This window comes from Ovis canadensis, chromosome 2 (assembly GCF_042477335.2).
Source record: "Ovis canadensis isolate MfBH-ARS-UI-01 breed Bighorn chromosome 2, ARS-UI_OviCan_v2, whole genome shotgun sequence".
Taxonomy (NCBI): Eukaryota; Metazoa; Chordata; class Mammalia; order Artiodactyla; family Bovidae; genus Ovis; species Ovis canadensis.
This window is the reverse complement of record NC_091246.1, coordinates 251,290,166-251,317,643: the sequence shown is the minus strand read 5'-3', so window position 1 is coordinate 251,317,643 and position 27,478 is coordinate 251,290,166. Positions and strand designations below refer to the sequence as shown.

Sequence of the window (27,478 nt, the reverse complement as noted above, 5' to 3'; positions counted from 1 at the left end):
GAGGCATCCTAAGTAGATGAGCTCAGAGGTTCTCTCCAGCTGAGATCTTATTACATTCTGGGTTGAGACAAAGAGGAATTGGAAGGAGGATGAGTGTAAATAAAGGAGCAACTTGGCCTTATGGCTGCGCCTCACACTCCCTGACTCAGGAAGCCAGTGGGGCTGCTCCAGCCCTGCCCTTTCAGTCTCACCACACCCCTCATTGACGGAGTTATTCAACAAACAGGGTGGTCAACACTTGGAGCTTGGATTTCCCAGACCACAGACTGACCACGCCAGGGCCTCTTCCCTGAAGCCAGAGTGCCCACAGTCACGTCCTACACAGTGGCACCCGTCCCCTGACCCTCTGACTCATCAGTGCGTGCCAGCAATGGGAGTGGTCCCCAAGGGAGCGTATAAAGCACCCGTGGACCCTGGGCATCCACGCTGGGACGAACACACACACACACCCTGTCCCCAGCCCTCTCCCTCACCCGCCCCGCCCAGCACCCCCAGGGGCGCGCACCTGGCCGCCTCCGGGCAAGGACACACCCCGCGGGGAGGAGCTGCCGTCGCGGTGGGGCCCAGCCCACACCGGCTGCGAGCTCGCTTTCCGCTTCTCCGCCGGCCCCGGGGGATCGACATGGCCCAGGAGCGTCCCAGCCTCGCCCTGGAGCCCCAGCACGTCCAGCGGTTGCTGCTGTCCTGCCAAGAGGCCAAGAAGTCCGCCTACTGCCCCTACAGCCGCTTCCCCGTCGGAGCTGCTCTCCTCACCGGGGACGGCAGGATCTTCTCCGGTAAGGGCGGCGCCTGGGGGTCCCCTTCGCGGCAGCCTGGGCGGGAGGTCAGAGGAGGACGCGGACGGGCGACAGGGGTGCTCCGTCTCCCCCCTCCGCTGGGCAAGGCCGCCACACCCCCCGGCCCTGCCTGCTGTTCCAGACGGCCGGGATGAATATACTGCTCAAGCCTCATGGCTTTCCATTCCTGGGGGGCCTGGGAAGCGGAGGCAAGATGGAGAAGGAAGCGGGGAAGGGGAGGCCACACATGCAGAGCCTCGGGCAGCTCCCGCTGGAGCCGGGAGGGAGAGGGTTAACACTTCCTGAGCCCCTCCTCTGTGTCTGGCACCCTGCAAAGACTTCAAGGCTACATCAGCAAGTCCTCACCACCCCACCCCCCACTCATCAACCTAGGAGTTATGCCTATTTTTTGTAGTGAAGAAACTGAGGTCCAGAGAGGTGACATGGTTTGCTCGAGGTCTCACGGGTTTCGGTGACCAGGGCTAAGGGCGCCCCAAACCCTGCTTTTTTCCTGTCACCCACCACCCAGGGGGCTGACTGGGCTTGAGATCGAGGAATCCAGGGCTGACTCCTTAGTCGAGCGTGGGCCTTGCAGAAAAGGAGCCAGGTGGGGTTCGGGTGGCCAGTATTGAATGCCTGCCTGGGGAGAGAGAGACAGGAATCTGAGCCGGCACTAATCTGTTCCTAAGCGACTTTTCTTTGGTTTGCTGGCTTCATAGAAAAACTAACTTGAACAATAATTCAGACTTGTTTTTGCTAAGCTTAGGGACATCCCCTTTAATGACAGTGGGGAACGGGGCGTGGAGGTGGCGGGTAAGCGGAAACGCCCGTTGCCCCTCCCCCCCACTTTCCCACCGCTGCCCCACACAGATGAGGACTGTTCCAGACAATAGATGCGAATCCCCAGTCCTGCCGCCCAGACTCCCCCTTCCACCCGGCAGCAGCCATTTGAAGGACCAGAGGCTCACATGTGTAATCTCATTGGTAGCCCACACCCACCCCAAGCACCCCCTGGCTCAAATGCGAGCCCCTTGCCCCCACCGCTGTTCAGCTGGGAGCCTGGCTGGAGACCCACACCTCCCCCTCTATGGTGGCCCTTCTGGGCTGTCCTTGAAGTTCATCTCATCCCTTCCCTTTTGAGATTGGAACTTAGAGTTTCCCTGACTCCCAAGTTTGCTTTCCTGTGGGGGATACAAAAATCTCTGAATATCATGTGGAAATTCAGGCCTGGCCCAGTGGCTCAGATGAGCATTAAACATTAACCGCTACCTCAAACAACACTGCAACCCACAGGCTCAGGGCCTTGAACGTGCAATCCACTATTGATTCCCCCAGCACCTCCATATCCCCTCTGGATGGTGTACAGAGAGGGGCCCTCCCCATCCTTGCATTGATCTATTCATTCAACACATGTTTGCCAAGCACCAATTATGTGCTAGGTAATGTATCAGGTGCTAGAGATGCCCCTGGGAGCAGAAATGACGGTCCTGCCCCCACAGAGGTCTCCCCTCCTCTTGTACAGGCCATGGCTCCAAGCGGGAGCCTCAGCCAATGACTGTAGGAGGGAACAGATGAAGTGAGCAGAGGTGTGACCTGTTTAAATGGCAGGGAAGGAGCTGACGTCACCAGGAAAAGGGTGGTGCGGTGGGCATTCGTGGAGGCATCATGGGTGGGGTACAGGCCCTGGAGGAGTTAGAGACTCCTGAGTTTACATCCTGGCCCTGCTGTTTCTTGGCTATGTGTGACCCTGGGCTAACCCTCCTGAGTCTCAGCTTACACATCTGTAAATGGAGGATCACAGGGCCTGCCTTTCAGGATGGCTGTGAGCAGAGCTGGTGTTCCTGGCCCAGCGGTCCTCCCTGATGGGTGGCGCCCCTGCCGCCTCAGTCACGAAGGATGTCGGATTTCACCCCTGGGTGTGAAGCTTTCCATGAGCTAATGCCTTTAAGGGGGCGAAAGTGCTTAGCACACAGTTTCTGGCCCACGATAGGACTGTCACCACTGGTGACTGCTTCGGCTACTACTACCATTAATGGCATGATGGTGACGGTTTAGAGGCAGATTGTGGAGGGCTTTGGAAGGCCAAGTGGAGACACTGAGATTTGATGAGGTAGAAAGTAGGGAGCCAAGAAAAGTAACATGAAAGTGGGGTTTGAGGACAGTGCATCTGACAGGTACCCAAGGAGGACAGGGGCAGAGGAAAGAGTGTCAAGGGGGTGATGTATGTCTTGCTCACTGACTGCACGTTGCCTGGCCTGTGGTTCAGGTTCGTTGAATGTATGAGAGAGTGGTTTGGCCTAGGTCACTGGCAAGTGGGGTGAAGAGGAAGGAATTATCTGGGAGGGTTGTATGGGGCACATGGACTGGACCTAGGGTGGGTCATATGAGAATAAAAGGAAAAAATAGCATTCTAGGGTTTCCAGCCAGGGAGACCAGGGGAAGGATGAGACAGAGTTCAGTGGTGCTCGGGACATCGTGGGCAGGAACCAACAGTCATATTAATAACTACAGTGGATTAAGCCTTCTCTAAGTACTTCTATGGGGCTTCCCAGGTGGCTTAGGGGTAAAGAATCTGCCTGCCAGCGCAAGAGACGCAGGAGAGGTGGGTTCTATCCCTGCGTCAGGAAGATCCCTAGAGGAGGAAATGGCAACCTACTCCAGTATTCTTGCCTGGAAAATCCCATGGACAGAGGAGCCTGGTGGGCTGCAGTCCATGGGGTCACAAAGAGTCAGACCCAACTGAGTGACTGAGCACACACACACACTCACACACAAACACTTCTATGAAAGATCTTTTGCAATTTCACAGCCACCACACAAGAGGAGACAATGAGTGTTGCATGCATTAGAGCACTTCGAGTTGCAAATGCCAGAAACCAACCAGAACCATAATGGGCACAAGTAGATCCTGCCTCAGGGACAGCTGGATCCAGGAATTCAAACGCCACCATGCCCTTCTTTATCCTGGATGCTGGTTCCTTTCTCTCATCTAAAGGTAGGCTTTCTCCAGGCATCAGGGAACATGAGCTCAGGCATCCCTAGTTTACATTCTTCCAGTCTTAAAAGCAGAGAGGGAAGAATTCTTTCCCACTAGCTCAAGATGGAAAAATTCCAGGGAAGGGCTCTGATTGGTCCCTCTCCAGTCACATGCACATCCCTGGGCCAATCACTGTTGTCACAGTGGGATAGTATGATGGGGCCATCTGATTCATACACACGTTCCTCCTCGATGCAGAGGGGTTGATCTGTTACTACAAGAAGGAGTGTGGCGGTAACAAGCAGACCTAACCAAGAGCCAAATGCACATTTACAAATGGGATAACGGAGGATCAGTTTCATCTGTTTCCAAATTCCTTGCTCCTTCTGCTGCCCCTCACTGCAGCATGGGTGTGCAGAAGGGGGTAGAGAGAATTGTGCTGAGGAGAGGGGACCGATGGAGGGGATTCACCAGAACCCCTGGGTCTCCTTACTTAGAAGGAAAGGGAGAGCAGATGGCAGGAAGGCCAGGCTTGGAGAGGAGGGGACCTTGAACAACCAGAGGAAACTTGGTAGGGCATCAGGGGGTGAATCAGAGATGATTGGGACACAGACGCTGAAGCTCCAATACTTTGGCCACCTAATGCGAAGAGCTCACTCTTTGGAAAAGACCCTGATGCTGGGAAAGACTGAAGGCAGGAGGAGAAGGGGATGACAGAGGATGAGATGGTTGGATGGCATCACCGACTCACTGGAAATGGGTTTGAGCAAGCTCTGGGAGTTGGTGGTGGACAGGGAAGCCTGGTGTGCTGCCGTCCGTGGGGTCACGGAGAGTCAGACAGGACTGAGCGACTGAACTGAGAAGACAGGGCACAGCTGAACTCAGACACTGTGAGTTTACAGCTCAGAGCAGGATGGGTCGGCCCAGTTCTGTGACTTTCTCCAGCCTCACCAAAGACTAGCCCTCCGTGGAGTTACCACCCTCAGGGGCAGCCGGTGTTTTGGCCAACTCAAAAGCAAGTCTGATAGCCTTGCCATCACGATCTCGTCATTATGGCTTTATTTCCTCTGTTACCCCTGACCCCGGCCAGGGCCTTGTGCCCTTTGCAGCTGGGCCACCAGGATGGTAATTAATAACTCCAACAATTACCTTCTGTCGTTGCCATGGGGAGAGGAGAGGAGGAGGTGCTCGTGGGGGAGAGAGAGCTGCTGGGGGACTGGGGCAGTGAGGACCCAGAGAAGAGCTAGGATGGAACACAAGGGGGCAGGGGTGGGGCCAGCCAGGGCTGCCCTGGAGTTAAGTGCTCAGCCAGCATTTGTGGCTGGCCAGGCGGGAGGGGCTGGGAGAGACTCACGGAGGACCACCCTGTGGGCACCACCCGACGGATGGGGGACTTCCTCTTCTTCAGCTCAAGCTCTTGGAATGACGGTCTGCCCCTGCCTTTCCTCCTCTCTTAGAGCGACTGTAGCACTCTATATGTGTCGTTGCTGCGGATGGAGGCGGGGAGGTCATGGAGTCACTTTACGGATCAGCTGTAATCAATTTGGGAGGGACAAACCATGTTAAAAAAAAACTTAAGGACATTCTGGTTAACTGCTGAATGCAGCTTGTCTTGACTTAACCTTTAAACCTGATCCTTCATCTGTCTTCCCCCATCCAGTTCCTGCCCTCCAGATTCCCTCCCGGGGCTCCCTTTCTCCCTCAGGACCACTCTTTATGCTTTATACCGCCTGCTCCCCAGGCCTCCAGGTTCCCTAACCAGCTTTCTCTCCGTATAGCCCTGCCCACCCGTTCCCATCCCAGCCTCATCCACTGGTCCTTTCCACTGTCACTCAAAAGCAGCTTATCACAAAGACAGGCTTGGCTAACACCCCTCAGCTCTCTGGTTGAGTTAGGATAGAATTCATTAGTGAAACCGCCACGTTGCATTTGCAGTGGGCAGGGAGGCGGGAACACGGAGAGAGAGGAGTGCGCAAACATGTGGCCGTGACACTTGCCGAGTGCAGCGGTTCTCACGCGTGGCCCAGACCCACAGCCTCTGACACCTCCTGGGAATTTGTTAGAAGTTTCAGTTCATGGGCTCTGATCAAGAATGCTAAAGCAGAAATTCAAGGGGTGGGGCTCAGAAATCTTGTTGTTTTTTTAATTAAAAAAAATGTTTATTTGTTTGGCTGTGCAGGGTCTTAGTTGCAGCTCGAGGAATCTTTGCTCTTCCTCCCGACATGTGGGATCTAGTTCCCTGACCAGGGATTGAACCCGGGTCCCTGCACCGGGAGCACAGAGTCTTAGCCGCCAGACCGCCAGGGAAGTCCCTCAGAAATCTTTTAGGAAGCCCTCCAGGAGATGCCCACTTGCTTGAATGTGGGAAGCCCTGCTCTAATCTGAAGATCCCTCAGAAGGCAGAGCGGATGCAGAGAGCGGGGACAGTGCTCGCTTCTCTGGGGACTGGTCCCAGTCACCTCCTTGTGAATTCTTTTCCCTGCTGTTGTCTTGATGATATCCAACCCCAGCTCTACCTTAAGTACCAAAGTACCTTAAGTACCAAAACACCTCAGAACACAGCCTCACTGAAATACCACAAGGAAAAAGAACACTCTCTGTGTCTGTCAGGCCAGGACCTGAGTTGGCTTCCTGCCCCTAGTCTCAGCTTTTACCTTCTGTAAAATGGGGTTGTAATAGCATTTGCCCTACAGAACTGTTAAAAATTCCACGGAGTGCCTGGCAGATAAAGTGAAAGTGAAAGTCGCTCAGTCATGTCCGACTCTTTGCGACCCCATGGACTACACAGTCCATGGAATTCTCCAGGCCAGAATACTGGAGTGGGTAGCCTGTCCCTTCTCCAGGGGATCTTCCCAACCCAGGGATCGAACCCAGGTCTCCCTCATTGCAGGCGGATTCTTCACCAGCTGAGCCACCAGGGAAGCCCAAAGGAAAGCAATAAAAGAAAAGATTAAAAGAAAGCAATTAGTAGTAATAGCGCTATCTTCATTGTATTATTTTTGGAATAATCTTTTCTAAGTATGGATCCCTAACTTGGCACCATCCCAGGCCGTCTCTCCTGTATGTTTGAGTCAGTGAGGCGAACACCAGGAATGGAGTTGGTTTGCCTGGATAGATGACGTTTTTGTTCTTTGGGCTCAGGGAAGCAAAACAAAATTGTCTGGCCTTTCAGGATTACAGTTCCCAGCCAAGGATTTTCTTCCACCCTTCTTCCTCTTTTTGTTTTTTAAAGCAAGACTGGGAAATTACACTTGAACTTGCTAGAGGCCTCAAATACACTTATTCCTTTGGACCTCAGAGACTTAGCATCAAAGTGCAAAAATCCAGTCCTTTGATCGTAAGTAACTGAGCATCCCTGTTTTAGGCTGTGGGCCCAGTGACTGTTCCAGGCCCTGATCGTACTGTAATGCACTATACAGACCAAGTCCCTGCCCTCGAGAATTTACACTTGGGGAGTAATGGGGAAATTAGACAGCAGAGACACTCCAGGGAAGTGTTAAGTGTTAAAGCAGGAGAAATGGATTGAGAGAGCTGGAGGTGGTAGAGGGAGGAAGCAATTTTAGATAGAGTAATCAGGGAAGGCTTCTCTGAGGAGGTGACATTTAAGCAGAGATCTAGGTAGAGTGAGCCATGTGCTTAGAGCGGGGAAGAGAGTCCCAGGCAGTTGGAACAGCCAGTGCAAAGGCCTGTAGCAGGTGTATACTTGGGAAACAGCTGGCAAGCAAAAGGAGATGAAGTCCAAGAGATTAGGCAGGTTGGCACCAGATGACGAGGGACTTTTGTAATCATGGAAAGGATTTCAAAGTGGCCTGAAGGGCAGAGACAGGGTAACTGTCACACCTTGAGAAGAAGCAGCAGAAACTCAGTCCCACCACCACCAGAGCCTTGACGTTCATGCGATTAGGAATAGCAGCTCCAGCTGCTGGACATTTACTCTGTGCCAAAGCTTGTGCTCATTGCTTTACTTGCGTGAACTCAACTCATTCCCACTAGAGGCCTGAGAGGAAGGTGCTGTCATTTTCATTTTACAAACTGAAAATGAGACATTGAAGGAGGTTCAGTCCCTCTCCCAAATTCTCAGAGCCAGAGGACAGAGGGTCCCAAGGCGGAACAGAACCCACGGACTCCTTCTACAAAATCCTATTTGAACAGTAGGGTATGTGAGCACGCTCCCTTCTAAAACACTCTCTCCGTCTCCTTAACTGGATTGTTGACATTTTCACACACAGCGAAGGAAGGGTTCTCTATAAGAGGTCATTCTGAACTTCAAAAGCAGACGCAGGCAATTGTCTTCAGAGTCTGGACCTCCGGCAGTCTGACAGTTTGCTTTAAGAGCACCTCAGCAAAACCCAAGATGTATGTGAATCATGTCTAATGGGAAGAGTGTTCCTGAGTCAGGACAAGGCAAGGGCTGGGAAGCTTGCTAGACCGAAGTGGAGTGGGGAGCAATTCTTCTGCTTCTGGGAGCAGCAAACGTCAAACGCAAGGGAGCCCACTCTCAACCCGGCCTGACAGACACAAGGAGTGGTTCTTTTTCTTTGCGGCATTTCAGTGAGGCTGTGTTTTAAGGTGAGTTGGTGTTTAAACAAGGTCACAGGTCACAAAGGTGGGAGGGACAGGCAGGTGCGAGCAGGCAAGGACATCTTTAAAGGAAGTCATTTCCAGCAGGCATCAGAAACCTGGCTGAGGAGAGACTAGGCAGGGAGCAAGAAAGACTCAGTCATTTATTCACTGACCTAGCAGAGCGGCTGAGCACTCAGGCGCCCCCTTTCCAGACTGCAGTAACTCGCATGCGAATATGAACACGTGCTTTGCCAAATCAGGCAGTCCGTAAAGGTCAACCGCTCCTTTCGGGGTTACAACTCCCTGGCTGCTCGCTGTCCTGTATCCCAACTGTATTAATTGATTTCTGCGCAGTTGCAAATGATACTAAGGCATGTAAACTGTTTTAGGCAGAAGGAGGGTACGTTGGTTCCGATAGCTAAACGGTGGAGTGTTTCTGTACTTCAGGGGCAACCGGTAGCAGAAGGCCAGACTCTTTTGCCACCATCTCTCATCTGAGTTGATTCTCATTTCACTGCCTCCTATTGGTCTCCTCTGTAAACAACAGAAACTAGGCCGCCAACAGGACCCAGGCCCAACTCACGATGTTAGAACAACTGAAATTCCCTCAGAGAAGCATAGTCTGATTGGCCCAGGGTAGGTCAGGTGCTCAGCTCTGATTGGCCCAGGGTAGGTCCGGTGCTCAGCTCTGATTGGCCCAGTGTGGGTCAATTGCTCTGCTCCGATTGATCCAATGCGGGTCAGGTTTCATCCAACACTTGCACTCACATCCCATTGGCTAAACCTATAGGACTCTACGAAGCTTCCAGGGAGACTGGGAAAGCAGTTTCTAGCTAGGTAGGGATGTGCCCAACTAAACTCCAGTAGATTTTTTTTTTTTTTTTGGCCTCACCTCCTGGCCTGTGGCATCTTAGTTTCCCAGCCAGGGATCGAACCCATCCCCCCTGCATTGGAAGTGCCGAATCTTAACCACAGGATTGCCAGAGAGAAATCCCTAAACTTCAGTGGGTTCTACTGGGAGTGTGAACACTGAGAACAATTAAGTCTTTGCCATAAAACCCCCTGTGGCTTGTATCTGTGTACTTCTTTCTTCATACACATTGGACCCACTTACAACTTCCTGAGGGTGACAACCCAAAGTTCACCCAGCCGCTGCATCCATCCCTAGCAGCAGGATCCCTTGGTGGTGCACAGTCCCCCTTCTCAGGTTGAGATGTGGCCCTGATAATCCAGGGGCCTGAAAACTAAGAAATAGTCATCTGCCCCTCACTTCATACCCGCTCAGGCACCACACAATGTGGAGCAGGAAAGACTAGCGGTCATCAAATCTCCCATTAGGGAAACAGAACACCTGTGGACCACCAGTCCATGCAGTTACCAAGTCTGTGGGGCAAGAAGTGTGAAGACTGGTGAACTGGAGTACACCTTGCCTCCCTTTTCTGTCCTGGGGATAACTCCCTTGTCCACTGAGGCTGCTGGCTTTGCCCTCTGGGAGCTTCTTCCTTGACCATTTATCATCCTCGGCCATACAGCCAAAGTGGGCGTCCAAGAGAATGCCCTCCTGGAGGGCACACAGCTCTCTCAGCTTACTTCTGATGGTAGGGTCTGGGGGGGGGGGCCTGGATTTCTCTAGGGATTGAACAATCGCAGGCTTTTATAGGCCAGACCTTTGGCTTCGTTGGCTATTCAATTGTCTCACCCAAAGAATCCTTTCTGTGCAATAGTTCTTCAGCCTGCCAACTCCCCTGTTTTACTAACTGGTTTCCCTGCCCAGCCCTACCCTGCTGCCTCATTTGAACGATGGCTACCTTGAAGCACCCGAAACAATGGCTAGGTGGAAATGACAGCCTTAATCAGATCTTTGCCACAGGGCTGTCTCACGGTGCCAGGTAGAAAAATCCTCTGAGTCAGTAATATAGTTTGCCTTCTAGTTTATTACAAGTTGGGGCTTTATCAAATAATCTGCCAGGAGTATCAAGGGCCGTCAGCTTTCCTTCTTGCCATACGTTTGCTTTCCTTCACATTGGTTTAGTTGCTAAGTCGTGTCCAACTCTCGTGACCCCACGGACTGTAGCCTGACAGGCTCCTCTGTCCATGGGGGGCTCCAGAGAAGAATACTGGAGTGGGTCACCATTTCCTTCTCCAGGGGATCTTCCCAACCCAGGGATCAAATCCGGGCCTTCTGCATTACAGGCAGATTCTTTACCAACTGAGCTACAAGGGAAGTCCCATTCCCAACTGCTAAGCCAAGGCCACTTAGTTTTGGTTTTGTTCTTTTTGTCAAAGCTACATCTTATTTTTACTGCAAATTTCTGTTTTAGTTGGAAAAAGGTTAAGTTACTATAACCAAAAGATCCCAAAATGCAGAGACTCGAATTCTTTTCCTCTCCCATAATGAGAGCTGGTCCAGGGCAAGTTATGGCTTCCCAGGTGGCGCTAGTAGTAAAGAACCTGCCGGCCAGTGCAGGAGACTTAAGAGACATGGGTTCGATCCCTAGGTCCGGACGGTCCCTCTGGAAGAAGGCATGGCAACCCACTCCAGTATTCTTGCCTGGAGAATCCCCATGGACAGAGGAGCCTGGCAGGCTACAGTCCATGGGGTCGCAGAGTCGGACACGACTGAAGCAACTGGGCACACACGCACCAGGGCAAGCAGGCCACTCAACCCTGCTCCAGGAGTTGACCAGGTTTCCAAGGTCCTTCTGTTTTGTTTCCATTCCATCCTCATGAGCATGAGCATAAAGCACATGGTCAAAGCTGTCCCACCCCACCCCAGTCTCTGCAGGAGAGGAGAGAGGACGAGGCAAGCAGTCTCTTTACAAAAGATGTGATCCAGGAGTTTCCCACCTCACTTTGTGCCACATCCTATTAGGCAAAATGCTGCAAGGGAGGCTGGGAAATGTAGTCTCTGAGCGGCCATGGGGTCAGCCATATTGGAATGGGAATCACCTGTATTACTTAAAGGAAGAAGGAGAAAATGAATACTGAGGAACAATGAATATCCTGCCTCAGGGAGAAGGGCAAGCTGTGAAGGGTGACATACTGTCTATCACCCTGATGGTCCAGGGAGAGTCCAGCTCCTGTGGCCATCGGTTCATGGCCTCACCTGCCTGCGAAGGGGGAGTCTACTGGTCAGCTACTCTGGCTATGCCAGTGTTTTGTCTCCTGGGAAGCGCCCTTGTCCATTTGTCCCCAGGGACACTCCACAGAGGGCCACCAGGGAGGACTCCCTTACTCCGGACTGTGCCACCTTGGCAGCCCACCTTTCACTGGAGGAAATTGATGGCCTTAAGGCTTGTATAATCACAGACACCCTTTGCAAAGCCTGGGAGCTTTTTGTTTCTTAGTTTGTTGCTTTTGACACTTCCGTTTTGCAAATCAACTCACAGAGAACCCTGGTTGAACTTTGACAGCTGGTATCCACATCAAAAATTTGACCCAGGCCCGATCTTTGAATCAGCATCGCCACCATGCCCCACGCTGTGGTTTCTGTCTCTGAGACCCAGGCGGGGGCTCTGCTCACCTACTTAAGCCTCAGCGTCTCCCTTGGCCCTGACCTCTGCTGGGAAAATGAGGGTGGGTTCATCAGCCCTGTGAGGCTGCGCCTGCTCCCAGGTTCTGCTTCAAAATGCCAGCACTGAGGAAGTGATGAGAGTGGGAAGTCCTTGGGCAAAGCCACCACACCAGTGAGTCACAAGCCTCCCAGGGCTTCTGGTCAAATTGCCCTCTCCTTCCCCTACCTTGTTCTGAGTAGCGGGTCCCTCCCAGCTCTGGAATGGGGCAAGCTTCTTACTCAATACATGCAGCAGGAAGTGGTTTTGCTGGTAACACGACTGGGCTCTCCTCTCTTCTCAGGGTGCAACATAGAAAATGCCTGCTACCCGCTGAGCGTCTGTGCTGAACGAACTGCCATCCAGAAGGCCATCTCGGAAGGGTACAAAGAGTTCAGGGCAATCGCTATTGCCAGGTGAGTGAGAAAGGCCAGTCGTGGCAATATTCATTCATCTCTTCAGCCAGCGTCCACCACACACCTGTTACTCATTCATTCATTCATCTGCGGCGTTTATTCTGAACTTCCTATGTGCCAGGCACTCTAGGGGCTGGGCTAAAAGTAGAAGATAAATAAGAAACAGACTCTGCCCTTGGTAAGCCTAAAGAGCAGGTAAACAATCAGGACAACTCTAAGACAAAGGGAGGTGTGTTCTTGTTCTGATAGTAGTGCAAAGTACAATAGCATCCCTACAAGATACAATAAGAAGGCCACTAAGAAACCTAAAGCGAGAGGGACCTAAAAGTCACCTGATTAGACTTCCTGGCCACTGTGCCCATTTTACAGTTGAAGAAACTGAGATCCAGAGAGGATGAGTAGCTTTCCTAGGAATTAGTGGCAAAGCTGGGACAGATAGATCTCTAGAGGCCGACTCCAGAGCTCATTCTACTTTGCTGTGCTGTGACGGGAAAGGAGACCCTCTTCCCTGCTCTCCTTGAGCCGATCCAGGGATCCCGTCTTCACTGTGCGAGGTGACACCTTTGCTTGGCATCAGTCACCCCTAGGTGCAAGAACCAGGATAAAAGGACAGGCTGGTGGGGTGACAGCCAGACAACCCAGGTTATGGTCTAAACTGATCAGATTCCAGCCTGAGTTCTGGCTGAACAAGAGCACTTATCAACTCTCTCTACATGCCCCAAACAGAAATATCCAAGTTCCCGCTTGTGCCCTAGAAGGGAATTCTTTGAGTTCTGGCTATGGACCCAGACTCAGTGGCTTCAGGATTCAAGTGATATGAATGGGCTGTTTTATTAATTCAGACCCCATTACACTTCTGATTTAATGATAAATTGTTCTTGTGTGTACCGTTGCATCGTCTGTGAGAGAGAGTTCTCTTAGCAAGATAACGGTACAGGGAAAATAGGTAGGAAATGTTGAATCTACCCAGAAAGAGACTACAAGGCTGACCCGGTGTTGGTCTTTAGAGACATCTGGGTGTATGGGTCATGGACTAGGAGTAAATGATCTCTTCGTTGTCGAGGAGATGCAGGCCTTTTCTGGCAGAAATATGAGGACCAGGAGCAAGGCTGATGGGGTCTGCATGACAGAAACCAGCCTCCATTTCTTTGATAAGATCCTCAGTGGGGCTTTGTCTGGTCCCTGAGGTGATCCACTTTATTGAAGGTTTCTTCCCCTGAGTAACTGGAGCCAAGGAAGCGCTTTTGGAGGAGGGCCCCAGCTTCCGAGAGCTCTCCCTGGGACCAAGGTCTGTCCTGACTTCCCTCCGGCTTTGGGAGGAATAAATGAGGCCACCCTGGGAACATTCTGTGCGGATGAGCAGAGATCAGGATGTGAATTACACTTCAGGGGAAAAAAAAGAGGTGGGGGGGATAACTCAATTTCAAAGCTGATCCAAGAAAATAATGATATTCTGCGGAAAAGGAGGCCAAAGTCAACAAAAGGAGAATGGTGAGGTGGCCCTGCTCTGTTTAGAACGTTCCAGTTGAAAGACTTTTTCTCTTGGTCATTGTCTGCTCTTCAACATGACTGGGTTTTGTTTGTGATGATTAGTAAATGTCCTTGTTGACACAAAAACTGCATTTTTTCCAGTGCCCAACCGCTCCTCTCTGGGTGCTCAGCCTGCACTGGCATCCCCAAGCCGGAAAAGCAGTCATTATTGTGCTAATGATTTGTTAAATTGAGAGTGTGGATTTAGAGAGTGAATGGGAAGTGCCAGCTCCCTTGTTAGCGCTGATGGGTGTGCACCGTCTCAGAGAGCCCCCTCGAGATCTGTGAAATGCGGTGTGCACAGCTCAGGGGGGATTTGGCTAACGAGGAGATGAGCTTGCCCCCCTGGGGTCCCTGCTGTCATCATCAAAGTCGATAGGTTTCCAGCCCGTCAGGTCTGATGAGCTGGCCTCAGTGTGTGCCCAAGGTCAGCACAAACCACAGGAAACTGTCAGTACCCAGCAGGAGGCAGGGGAGGCAGAGGGTGGAGGAAAGGGGTGGGGGATGAGAGGAAGGTTCTTGTCCCAGCTCTCCCCTGAGCTTAACCACTGTCTGCCTGTAGTTGTGACATTTACACACAGATTTGATCTCCCTTTGAGACATCAAGGTCCCTGCAGGCTGGGATTCTCTGACGGGTCTTTGTTGCTCCCTCCCAGGCTTGCCTAGCGTAGAGCAAGCTCTCAGCCAACATGCGTGCAATGAAATAAAAAGCAGAGACATCCCTGGTTGTCTAGTAACTAAGACTCTGTGCTCCCAATGCAGGGGCCCTGGATTTGATCCCTGGTCAGGGAACTTTCCTGGTGGCTCAGACGGTAAAGCGTCTGCTTACAATGTGGGAGACCCGGGTTCAATCCCTGGGTCGGGAAGATCTCCTGGAGAAGGAAATGGCAACCCACTCCAGTGTTCTTGCCTGGAAAATCCCATGGACGGAGGAGCCTGGTTACGGTCTACAGACCCCAGTCTATGGGGCTGCAGAGTCAGACATGACTGAGCGACTTCACTTTCACTTTCGTTCAGGGAGCTAGATCCCATATGCCATAGCCGAGACCCCACACAGCCAAATTAATTAATTAAAAAAAAAAAAAACTTGGTGGACTTCCCTGTGACTCAGTGGTAAAGAATCTGCTTGCCAATGCAAGAGACACGGGTTTGATCCCTGATCCCGGGAGATCCCACACGCCCTGGAGCCACTGAGCCCGCGTCACAACTATTGAGCCTGTGTTCCAGAGCCCGGGAGCCACAGCTACTGAAGCCCGGGCGCCCCAGAGCCTGTGCTCCACAACAAGAGCAGCCCCGCGGGGAGAAGCCCGCCCCACGACTAGAGCCCGCCCCACGACTAGAGGAGAGCCCATGCAGCAAAAAAGACCCAGCACGGCCAGAAATAAATAAATCCAAAGTAACAGAGTCCAGGACTTCCCTGGCAGTGCAGTGGTCAACGTTCTGTGCTTCTAATGCAGGGGGCACGGGTTCGGTCCCTGGTCGGGGGAAGATCCTGAACGCTGTACGATGCCACCAAAAAAACCCAAGCACAGCCTCCAAAGAGCTAACGAGAGGCTCTGGCTGCAACATCAGCCGCTTGGTAACCAGAAGGGTTCATCTGGCTCAGCGTGCATCCTGGACAGGGGTCCCCACCCTCTCAGGTCCCCAAGGGATCCCTCTATAGCTAGGAGTGTGAGTGTGCTCAGTGAGGACCCACTTTTCCATGAGCAGACACTTTCTTTGCCTAGACCCCCACAGGTAAAAGGGAGTTGTCATGAGGGTTAAATAAAGCAGCAGCCCTCCACTCTCTCTCCCCTCAGCTGCTTTATTCAATTCACAGTATCTGTCTCTAGCTGTAATTGGTATGTGGTTGGCTGATAGGCTGATGGTTTTGCTGGTTATCTGGTTCACCTGATTAGTCAAAACCTCCCGAGTGCAGTGAATTTCACCTGTTTTGCTCACCACTCTATCCCCGGCACAGTCCCTGATGTATAGTAGGTGCTCAGTAAATAACTGTTTGTCAGTTAACGTGAGAAACACTATAAGATGCTTTGGAGGGATTCTGGCACATTCTAGGCATCTATTAAACAATATGATAATTATTATTAATACAAAATAGGTAAATTAATTATATAATATTATACCACGTAGAGCACATAGTGTATAAAAAACTGTATATGACAAGGTACGAAATTTATGACAGAGCTTATCTATCTAAAGGAATAATGCCCAGAGACTAGTATAGGCAGTAATAATGTGTGTATAGCATTCTAAAGTTTAGGAAGTTCTTGGCACATCTTAGTTCATTTTATCCTAGCATTTCTACAATGTGGATGACATTCCCCACATTTTATAGGCAAAGAAATGACCCTTGCACGGGTTAAACTGACTTGGTCAAAATCACACATAATTAACAAAAGGAGGAACTGATCAAGAACCGGATTTTAAATCCTGCGATCTTCTAGAGACATCAGAGAACTGTGGGTCTTAGAAGCGCAAAGGTGATGGTGACCACTGGCTTAACCTCTGATGCTTCATCAGGCTTGGAGGTTCCTACAGTTTCCTCTTTCTTTAAACACCATCCTTTGTCCTGCTCAGAACTGGAGGGCTGCCTGCGGGTGCCTTCATTCTCAGAGACAACCCCTTGGCTGTAAGCCTCTCTTCTCCAACTTTCTCAGATGCAAGCTGCCCAGTTCTTTCAAGGACTCGCATGTGTCTTATTTTTTTATGCCTCAGGACCTTTACTACATCCTGTCTGCAACAGAGGACAACCCAGAGCTTCAGAATAGCACTGTTGCTTCATCTTAGTGAACCTGTGTCCTTGATGATGAAATGGTCATCTGGATGCTCAGGTTATACTGAGAATTAAATGAGATAATGTCTGTAAGTGCCTGGTCCAGAGCTTGGAGCAGATCAGGTGCTCACTAATGATGACTTACGAACTCTACGCTTCCTCCAAGGACCAGGTCAATGTCACCTCCTCCATGGAACACTCTCTCTCCCTCCCTAGTCAAGAATCAGCTCCTGCTTACCGTGTGTTCTTACCGCGTGTTGTTTGAAATGATAACTCATCTAGTTTTCTTTGTCACCCACTGGGCTGAAGGCCAGAGACAAATTCGCTTTAACCTTTGTGTCCCTGGGTTGTGGGTGACAGTAAGTGTTCACTAAACATTCATTGAACACACCAATGGAAAAAATAGTCCTACCCATGGTCTTGCCTCTTGCAAGCGTGGAAAGTTCTGTCTACTTCTTCTCAGCCTCTAGGCCATGGCTCATCTGTGAACCAGGAACTGCCTGAAGGGATTTGACTTAATCTGCAGGCAGGCAGGACTCCTGAATTTAAGCAATTATTCTCATGTTTCCAAAGAGACTGATCCATGCTTTCTCTGCTTCTGCAGTGACTTGCAAGATGATTTTATCTCACCCTGCGGGGCTTGCAGACAGGTCATGAGAGAGGTAAGCGACTTCTCTTTCTTTCTGGAATGGATCTCCCAGACTCTTCCCTGTTCTTCCGGGCCCCGGGAGCCAAGCCAGGCCAAGTGAAGAGACACAGCGACTTTCCTGTTAGCTGGGTTGGCTGACTCCTAAGGCCTTCCCAAGCTTGCATGAATCACTGGAAATTATTCTTTCATTCAGCAAATACTTACTGAGTGAGTGTCTGTTCTGTGCTAGGCATTGACCTTGCTCTGGCGAGACAGCAGTGAAAAGACAGGCCAAGCCCTACACTCACAGGCATTATAGTCTAGTGTGGAAGACAGACGAATAAGGAGCAAAATAAATCAACAGTTAGAGTTGCTGAGAGTGATGAGGGCTACAGAGGGAAAAAATGCAGAGGAAAGGAGCTGAGAGTGACTGAAGGTGGAGCTGACTCTAGGTCAAAGGTCAGCAAACAACAGCCCACAGGCAAATCCAGACTTCTGCTTGCAAATAGTGTTTCTGGCATGCATCCACACACACCAATTCACACGTTCCCTCCGGCTGCTTGGGTCCTACCACGGGAGAGAGAGGGGTTACAACATGGACCTAAAGGCATAAAATATTTACTATCTGGCCCTTTATGGGAAAAAGCTTGCCAACCCCTGCTTTTAGATGGCCGAGAAGGGCCTCTCTTTGAAGATAACATTTGATCAGAGATATAATTAAGGAGAAAAGATGAGGCAGACCAAGAGCTCGAGATTTGCAGGTGGAGGGAGCAGCAAGTTTAATGCCCACACGCCTGGTGAGTTGCATGAGCAGTATGAAAGCCAAAGAGGCTGGAACACGGGGCAAGGCTGGGGGGTGGTGACGGGTGAAGACAGAGAGGCGGTCAGGGCCGCATCACGCAGGCTCCAGTGGTCCGTGGATGGGGGGTATATTTCATCCAGGAATAAAGGGAACTGAATCGTACGCTTAAAAACGGTCAGAATTGTTAGGCAGGCTGGTCGGCTCAATGAGGTACATAACAGCGCCGGGGATCTGAGTCATGTTTCCTGTTTTCTTGAAGAACATTCCTTAACCAAATAAGGAAAAATTTCTATATGCGATAGCATAAGGAAGGCGTTGCATGAGCTCATTCTGCCTGTCCAATCAGGTATCGCCAAGTACCCTGTAACTGAGACAAAGAGCTGACTATATAAACCGCCATACTGCTTTGTTCGGGGCTCTCTGATTCCGCTGCGTCAGATGAGGCTTGAGCCATAGCACGCTAGAAATAAAAAATTCCCTTCTTGCCTTTGCATTACCACGGTGGACTTGTTCACTCTCTCGGTTGGTTTGGAGATACGGGCTCGGTGCATAACATTTGGGGGCTCGTCCGGGATCTCCGGCCTACCGGGGAGGACAACTCTCCTGGTAGAAGGGAATAATCTCGTTAGGAGTTGAGAGCTCTGAGCACCAGTGCTAGCAGTGCAGAGGCCTAGATTAAGTCCGGGGCCCAGTATCGTACTGGGGAGGCATCTAGGTGTAAAGTGAAGAGGCAAGCCCAGCGTAAGGCCGGGTCCCCGGTAGCGAACCGGGAGGGCAGCTGGCACTGAGGACGTCCTGACGGTAAGACACTTGCAAGTAGAGAAGGGGTCTCTAGTGCTATAAAGGAGACTGAAAGTAATATTGAGAGTTGGAATCTGTTTGTTGGGTCATTTTTGTGACTCTGTGTGCGGGCACTGTCTGTGTGAGTCTTGTTGTCATTGTCCGTGTTCTCTGTACCCATGGGGCAATCTACTTCTACTCTGCTGTCTCTGATGACTGACCATTTTTCTGATTTTAAGTCTAGAGCTCAGAATCTTTCGTTACTGGTGAAGAAGAGCAAATTGGTGACTTTCTGTTCCGCTGAGTGGCCCACCTTTGACGTCGGATGGCCACAAGAGGGAACCTTCAATCCCCAAATTATCCAGGCAGTTAAAGAGAGGGTGCTTACCCCTAGTCCTGCCGGGCACCCAGACCAGACTCCCTACATTCTGGTCTGGCAGGATCTAGTGAGAAACCCGCGGGAATGGCTTAAACCCTTTGTTCTCGCTCCTTCTAAACCTCCTAAACCCCCCCCCCCCCCCGTCCCTCTTCCCCGACTCCAACCTCGCTAAACCCACAGGTGTTAGTCATGAAAGCTTCTGAAGAAAAAGAAGAAAAACAGGACGAAAAGTAGGCCTTACAATGAGAGACGTGTGGGGAAAGGGACTATGTATGGGCAGAGTGCCGCCAGACGGATCCTCATTGTGTGCCCTGACTGTTGAACTCATGAGTCTGCCTGTAGCCAGGTGGTCAGTTCCACAGATGGGAGGATGGTGGGTGTGCTCTCACATTGGGTTGACTCCCTGTGTACATCGCTCCATTTTTGATCCTAGAAAAAAGAATTTTGTGTTATGGTGGCTGTGATACCAAAGATACTGTATCGACCAGAAGAAGCTGTATATGATTATTGGGCCTACAAATTGACTCTTAATCAACAAGAAAGAGCTTATAAAGTTAAGAGAGAGCCCATTACTGCCATAACCATAGCAACTATGTTCAGTCTGGGAATAGCCGGGGCCGGAACTGGAATAACAGCTTTGTCCGTGCAAAGTCAAGGATTTAACTCTTTAAGAGCAGCCATAGATGAAGGCATCACTCGTATAGAACAGTCTATTAGTCATTTAGAGTCATCTTTAACTTCTCTGTCTGAAGTAGTTTTGCAAAATAGAAGAGGGCTAGATCTGCTATTTCTGCAACAGGGGGGACTTTGTGCCGCCCTAGGAGAAGAATGTTGTTTTTATGCAGACCATACTGGAATAGTTAGGGAATCCATGGCCAAAGTGAGAGAGGGGCTAGCCCAGCGTAAACGAGAGCGTGAGGCTCAACAGGGATGGTTTGAGTCCTGGTTTCAACAATCCCGCTGGCTGACTACTTTAATCTCTACCTTGCTAGGACCCCTGATAATCCTTCTAATAATGCTTACGTTCGGCCCTTGTATTATCAGTAGACTTGTAGCCTTTGTAAAAGAGCGCATTAATACAGTACAGCTGTTCGTGCTTCGGCAGCAATATCAAACAGTATCTCAGGACCCAGAGGAGGATTCCTCTGTATGATCTAAGAACAGGGGGGAATGTTAGGCAGGGTGGTCGGCTCAATGAGGTACATAACAGCGCCGGGGACCTGAGTCATGTTTCTTGTTTTCTTGAAGAACATTCCTTAACCAAATAAGGAAAAATTTCTATACGTGATAGCATAAGGAAGGCGTTGCATGAGCTCATTCTGCCTGTCCAATCAGGTATCGCCAAGTACCCTGTAACTGAGACAAAGAGCTGACTGTATATAAACCGCCATACTGCTTCGTTCAGGGCTCTTGTCTGATTCCACTGCGTTGGATGAGGCTTGAGCCCTAGCGCGCTAGAAATAAAAAATTCCCTTCTTGCCTTTGCATTACCACGGTGGACTTGTTCGCTCTCTCGGTTGGTTTGGAGATACGGGCTCGGTGCATAACAAGAATGATAAATCTTATGTATATTTTGTGATATTAAAACACAAACGGGGGGAAGAAAAGAATAAAGGGAATTCAGTGGCTATTTTTAAGAAGAGACTCAAAGGATCTGATGTACTTTTTACAAAGATCTTGGTTGGAAGCCTTCAGTCTCTTCAATTTTAAAAAGCAAGGGGCTGAATTCAATCCTTTCTGCTGAATCTGGGCTCAGTGAGGTTTTTGATGTGTATACATACATTTGAGGAAGAGGGATGTCAATAGCTCTGGTGGACTCTCAAGGGGCCTGTGCCCACCAGAGCCGCCAAAGGCTAAAGCCACCAACTTGAAGAGTCCCCAGGCCTTGAGCTCTGATGAGACATCCTTGACCCCTCTAAATATAGCATCTCATTTAATCCCCACGCCCCGCCTGGAGGGCAGGGTGGGTCGTTACCCCCATTTGTCAGAGAAGCAAGTGACCTGGGGAAGAACACACAGCCAGCCAGTCAGTGGCAAGCCGGCACTCACGGTAGCCATTCCCGCCAACAGCAAAGCCCACACTCCCCTCGTAAAGGCCTCCTCCCTCCCTTTACGGTCCTACAAAAGGGACGAATTATTTTTGGCCACAGTGGAGATAAATTGATGCTGTGCAGAATCGGAGTGGCTTGTTCCACGGGGGTTTCTGCTTTGGGAGCTGCTGAAATCTGGGGGGAGGCAGGGGGTGTTTCAGTTTTGCTGTTGCGTCTTGAGGGGTCACTAGCATCTCTAGAACACACAGACATCTTCATCCTCCTGCTGCTCGCCAGGCCTGCAAATCAGGCACAGTTAGCAGGACTCATTTCCCAAATCTAAATGAAAAGTGCCACTGGGAAGGCTCTGAATTCACATGAGGGACTTGATTCACCCCCCATTAGAGGGGCGCAAATGGCCGCTCAGCACCATGGCGTGTCCCAGGCCACAGACAGCAAGCACATCAGGACGCCAGCTCCCTGAGTCCCCAGGCCCTGCCTCCATCTAATCGCTCAAGGCTGTTTTCTCCACGCAGATCAGATGTTGGCAAATGAGAGATGGCAAATGGAAAAGCTGAAGGAGAGAGAAGCAAAACGGAAACCAAAATGCAAATAATAAGAGCTGAAGCTTGGGGGCTGGAGGCCTGGCACTTAAATCGCCCTCACTCAACTTTCACCCACACCCTCAGGCAGAGCCCGCCTAGCAGAAAAATTACTTCCTTAAAACATTAGCTTTAAAAAGATGCATTGTGCCCAATAATAACTTGGTGATTCAGGCCAAAGCATCAACAGCAGGCTGCAGACCTGAGCAGTCACTAGGAACTGCTAGTTGTCAGTAAAAATGGCTCCCATTGGGTACTTACTATATGCCAGGCACTTCGTGCAGGCCCTTTCCACCCATTACCTCCAGTATTCACAGCATCTAGCCAGACAGAGCCTCAGGCTGTTGACTCCAACTCCCCAGGATACTCTCCATTACACTGCTAACTTAACTGTCCACCCAGGACACCTATCTTCCTGCCTGATAAGTCTTTTGTCTCTAAAGCCATTTCACATATCAAAAGACAGTGAGACCCAAAGAGTTTCATCATTTGCCCTATGTTACTCTGCAAAGCCTGAGTTTTCTTGTCCGTGAAATGGGAATAATATCTACCTGCCTCAAAGGGCAAAGGGTGCAATCCTGCATGTTCACTGTACAGTGTGTGACGGGGCAGGAATGCAACCTCTCCAGGTTTTCAGGAGTTATCGAGAGGCCCCAAGGGAGGAAGATATGAGTTGTTGTTTGTCACAACAGGAGGGGATCTGGCCCCAGGGGTTAGATACTGTTCTTATAAAGCCCTATTGTTGTTCAGTTGCTAAATCGAATCAGACTTTTTGTGACCCCATGACTGCAGCACACCAGGCTTCCCTGTCCTTCACTATGTCCCAGACTTTGCTCAAACTCATGTCCATTGAGTCAGTGATACTATCTAGCCATTTCATCCTCTGCCACCCACTTCACCTTTTGCTTCAGGGTCTTTTCCAATGAGTCAATTCTTCATATCAGGTGGCCAAAGTATTGAGTCCTAATCACAGAACAGAGCATTTACTGCCCCTTAGCAATGTGCCAAGCACTGTGCTAACTGCTTATGCCATCTTTCACTGGCTCCTCCCTCAGGCCCTATCAACCAGGTATGATTATTATCATTCCCATTTTACAGGAGAGAAAAACCGAGGCACAGAGAGGTACATTAGACAGTAAGAGGCACTCAATCCAGGCCAGATTCACGCCAGGGCAGCCCTCACCCCTCAGCCACACCGCCTCGCTCACGCTGGCTTTGCCTTTTTTCCAGTTTGGCACCGACTGGGCTGTCTACATGACCAAGCTGGACGGCACGTATGTTGTCAGGACAGTCCGGGAGCTGCTGCCTGAATCTTTTGGGCCCGAAGACCTGCAGAAGATCCAGTGAGGGACGGAGAGCACCCTCTGCCGAGGAGCCCCTGCGTTCCTACACGGGCTAAAGGGGACAACCACCTGGAGGACTTCATGAAGACATTCTCACAGACCTGGGCACCTGCCAAATGGGCCCCAAACCCCCAGGCACTGGGCAGAGACTATTTTTCCAGTTAACACTGGAGCACCAGGTTTCTACTGAAGTGATACAGGGTTTCCATTCCAGCCCTCCTTGCAACCCGTCTCGTCCTCCCCAGAACTCAGGGCACCCCGTCCCTCTCTTTCCTTCCCGTGGGCCCTCTTTCAAATTACAACCTAGTCTGGACTGCTTCACCGTCTGCCTTCCCAAGGTTCTGTCCTGCTCTGGGTGACTTTTCTAATGATAAACATCACAAAACATTCCAGAGAGGCATTTAGCTCCATCTCAATCCTTGCTATAGCTCTCAGGAGGGGCAGTCTTTATATTAAATAGAAAGACCTGGACTCTTTCTGCCAGGAAAAGAATCAGGCACCTTGGATCTGTGTAGCTGGTGTGGAGAGATGAGTCTTTAGGTCTCTCGTTCGTGCCTTCTTCCGATGGGGGCCGCTGGGCTGGGTCTTACTGCAAACAGCCATTTCTAGAATCTGTTCTGAGCCAAGTCAGACCTGGGCCCTGCAGGCCGTCACCCCCGCATGTATAAAGGGGGATGCTGTTTGTCTAGATGGCAGAGCAAACATCTCTATGAGGACCTACTGTGTGTCCAGTGTTTTTACCTGGATTATTTTGTATTTAAAGTACTCAGTAAAGTAGCTATCTCCCCCTTCTTACAGTTTGGGGGCCCTGGGCCTCAGAGAGGTTGAGTAACTTGCTTTAGGACCACAGCAAAGTTTAAACCAAAATCCAGGTCCCATCACTTCCCCTTTGTAAGGTATAGTTCGGGCCGAGGCAGAAAAGGAAAGATGACCTCAACGGAAGTAGGTTACCTTTATTAGGCAAGGAGGGGCGACAGTCGACCAGGCTGAGCCCCGAGAGGGATCAGGGAGGCTCCGTATTTATAGGGAGGTTTGTGGAAGCGATAAGGGAAACGTTAATCAGGCGGGATGTTTTGGGTATTCTTTAGTTGAGGTGGCACTTGTAGTTGGGCAGGGGGTGATAAGTCTTCTGGGCAGGTGTAGGGGGTGGAAGGTTTCTGGACAGGGGGTGATAAGTCCCAGATAGATACAACCAGCCTGGAGCATCAGGGCGGGACCTGAAGTTCTGTTTTGTTTTCTCCGAAGTTAGATGATTCAGCAAGGGCCTTTGAGACTGTTGTTTTCTTTTCTAGGCCCAAAGACTCCTTCACCCCTAGGATCTAGAAACAGGGCCTGCTCTTTGCCATGTGCTGTGATGTAGCAAACCTGGAATCTGAACCAGGCCTGACTATGAGTGTCTTTTCCCACTTTTCCCGCAGCTGACGTCTGGCTGCCTTTATTTACTGAGTCTTTTCTACATGCCAAATACTGCAGAGAAAGATGTATAAGAAACAGTCTCTGCCTTTGAGGAATTTGCAATCTGATAGGGAGAGAGGTGTGAACAGGACTCACGCCAGAAATTATACTGTGATCTAGGCTGGTAGCAAGTGCAGGGGGGCAGCACGCTGCCTTCTGGGGAGTGAAGAGGGTCAGAGAGGGAGTCTGTTTCGTTAGTGCAATTAGGAAGGTGAGGACTGAAAAGGGAAGGAGCTGGGCTGGCTCTGTAAAAGGGGCTGGCACCTCTGGGTATCCTCCCTGGAGGAACTGGCCTTGGGGCCAGCCTTTGTGGCTGGGGTAAGAATACAGCATGGGTTTCCTGTTTCACCCCTTCCCTGGGAGTCCTTTCTTTTGAGATCAGAGCATCTGCAGGGATTACTGGTGCATGCGTGCTAAGTCATTTCCATTGTGTCTGACTCTTTGTGACCCCATGGACTATAGCCCACCAGGCTCCTCTGTCAGGATTCTCCAGGCAAGAATACTGGAGTGGGTTGCCATGCCCACCTCCAGGGGATCTTCCCAATCCAGGGATCGAACCCGTGTCTCTTACACCTGCCTATATTGGCAAACTAGTTCTTTACCACTAGCGCCACCTAGGAAGCCCTACTGTCTGGTAAGACTGGCTTTTCCGTTACCCACCCGGACTTACCTGCTGCCATCTCGAGGGACAGAAAAGTCATATTTCCAACATTCTGCATGATGCAAGACTGCACCCTGCCTTTCTCTAGAAATGGTTGCCGAGAACCTCAGCACACTCTTCTGAGTGTTCTCAACCAGGAGAAGTGAAGAAAGAAGAAGAAGAGAGAAAGCAGGAAGAAAATGGGCCAAGACATTAACATCAGTTAAAATTCTGATCAATGGGAATCTAGAGTAGTGGGTTATTTTCCTTTGTACATACCTAGATTTTTCAAATTCCCCAAATATTTCTTTTTCATTTAACAAAAACAACAAAAAAGATGGCATGGCACAATGGAGTTAAATAGCCTCCAAACTGTGTGACCACCAAACTGTGATTTCATTACCCCGAGTCTCAATTTCCTCATCTGTAAAGCAGCGGTGACAGCTCCCAGGGAACAGCATTGTCTATGGATCAAAGGAAAGAATGCCTTATTGAGAGCCCTGTGCTGGGCCCTCTGTAAGCTCTTGATACATGCCAGCTGTTCCTCTTATGAAGGGTGACAAACCTGGGTCCTTTGCAGATGGATGTGATTTTTGCAAAGAGTCTTTTACACTTGTTTAATAATTTTTTAATTGAGTTCCTACTGTGTTGGAGGGCTGGGGCCACACCCTGGGGTTGCAGCAGTAAAGACAGATAAAATCACTGTCCCCACGGGGCTCTGACTACCTGTGGGAAAGACATCTAAGTCAGCGGTTCCCAACCTTTCGGGCACTAGGGACCGGTTCCGTGGAAGACAGTTCTTCCCTGGACCAGGGGGTAGGAGGGTGGGAGATGGGCAAGCCCATTACATTTGCTGTGCACTTTATTTCTATTGGGAATTCCCAGATAGGGCAGCGGTCAAGAAACTGCCTTCGATTGCCAGGAGACCCAAGAGATTCGGGTTCAATCCCTGGGTCGAGAAGATCCCCTGGAGTAGAAAATGGCAACCCACTCCAGAATTCTTGCCTGGAAAATCTCATGGACAGAGGAGCTTGGTGGGCTACAGTTCATGGGGTCGGATACAACTGAGCAGGCATGCACTGCACTTATTTCTGTTACTATTTCATCAGTTTCACCTCAGATCATTAGGCATTAGATCCCTGATCTAAATGATTCCAGGGACTTTCCTGGTGATCCAGTGGTTAAGACTTCACCTTCCAGTGCAAGGGGTGCAAGTTCAGTCCTTGATCAGGGAGCTGAGATTCCCACATGCCTTGCAGCCAAAAAAAAAACAAACCATAAAAAAAGATACAATATTGTAACAAATTTTAAAAAATACTTTTAAAAATCCATCCACATTTTTAAAAAATCTTTAAAAAATAAATGATTCTGTCCATCATGACAAGGGCCACCCAAGGGGAAGTAAGTGCTCTGGGAGCAAGTCGCAGGGGCAATGGAGCTAGCCTGAGAATGGGCAGGGCAACCCTAAGGAGGAGATATTTCAGTGGGGGTACAAGAAAGGTGAGCCAGTTAGGGAGTGGGATAGGAGGGGAGGCAAAGAATGAAGACTGGAGGACCAAGCCTAGTGTTGTTTTGTGGGTACGTGCATGCTAAGTCGCTTCAGTCGTGTCCAACTCTTTGCAACCCCGTGGACTGTAGCCCATCAGGCTCCCCTGTCCGTGGGACTCTTCAGGCAAGGATACTGGAGTGGGTTGCCACGCCCTCCTCCAGCAGAGTTTCCTGACCCAGGGATCGAAGCCTCATCTCTCACATGCCCTGCATCAGCAGGCAGGTTCTTTACCACTTCATGGGAACACACTGGGGAAAGCACTTTTCAAAGGATTCCAGAAATTGTTCGAACAATGTCCCCTTGGAAGAACGACACTCATTTGGCTGCAGAGAGGCTGGGATGTTTGTTTTAAATAAAAGCACTTTCATTTTGCAGTCCTGCTGTCCTGAGGGCTGTGATTTCAGAGCGGCACATGTTCTATTGTTTACGGCTGTCTGTGTTTTTTAGGACCCTAAAGCTAAGTCCCAGATTCCTGTGGACATAAATAGAAGCATGTATATCTCTGCCGCTCTTGCCAGCTGCTGCTAACTTCTTATGTAAACTACAAGGTTCTTTAGGATTTCCTTTTGGCAGGGAGGAGGGAACAAATGGGATTCCCAGGTGCCAGGGGTACTTTGGGTGCCTGTGTCTGAAATGAAAGCCAGAAAATGCTGTTCAAGAATAAATAATGGAATGACCTAATAA

At 50.3% G+C, this 27,478-nt stretch overlaps 1 protein-coding gene across 1 annotated transcript; it reads left to right on the top strand.

Annotated features, from left to right (window-relative positions):
- CDA (cytidine deaminase) lies at positions 1-27,478 on the top strand. Its single transcript, XM_069579091.1, has 4 exons — positions 1-776; positions 12,172-12,283; positions 17,191-17,248; positions 23,038-27,478. Exons 1-4 carry the CDS (start codon positions 371-373, stop codon positions 23,152-23,154), a joined length of 693 nt encoding a protein of 230 aa, XP_069435192.1. The 5' UTR covers positions 1-370; the 3' UTR covers positions 23,155-27,478.

Excerpts from the sequence above, each read along its gene's own strand:
- CDA (XM_069579091.1), top strand. The coding sequence starts at position 371 with ATGGGAGTGGTCCCCAAGGGAGCGTATAAAGCACCCGTGGACCCTGGG. Across the intron at positions 777-12,171 it reads GGACGGCAGGATCTTCTCCG|GGTGCAACATAGAAAATGCC; the intron begins GTAAGGGCGGCG and ends CTCTCTTCTCAG. Across the intron at positions 12,284-17,190 it reads AGGGCAATCGCTATTGCCAG|TGACTTGCAAGATGATTTTA; the intron begins GTGAGTGAGAAA and ends CTGCTTCTGCAG.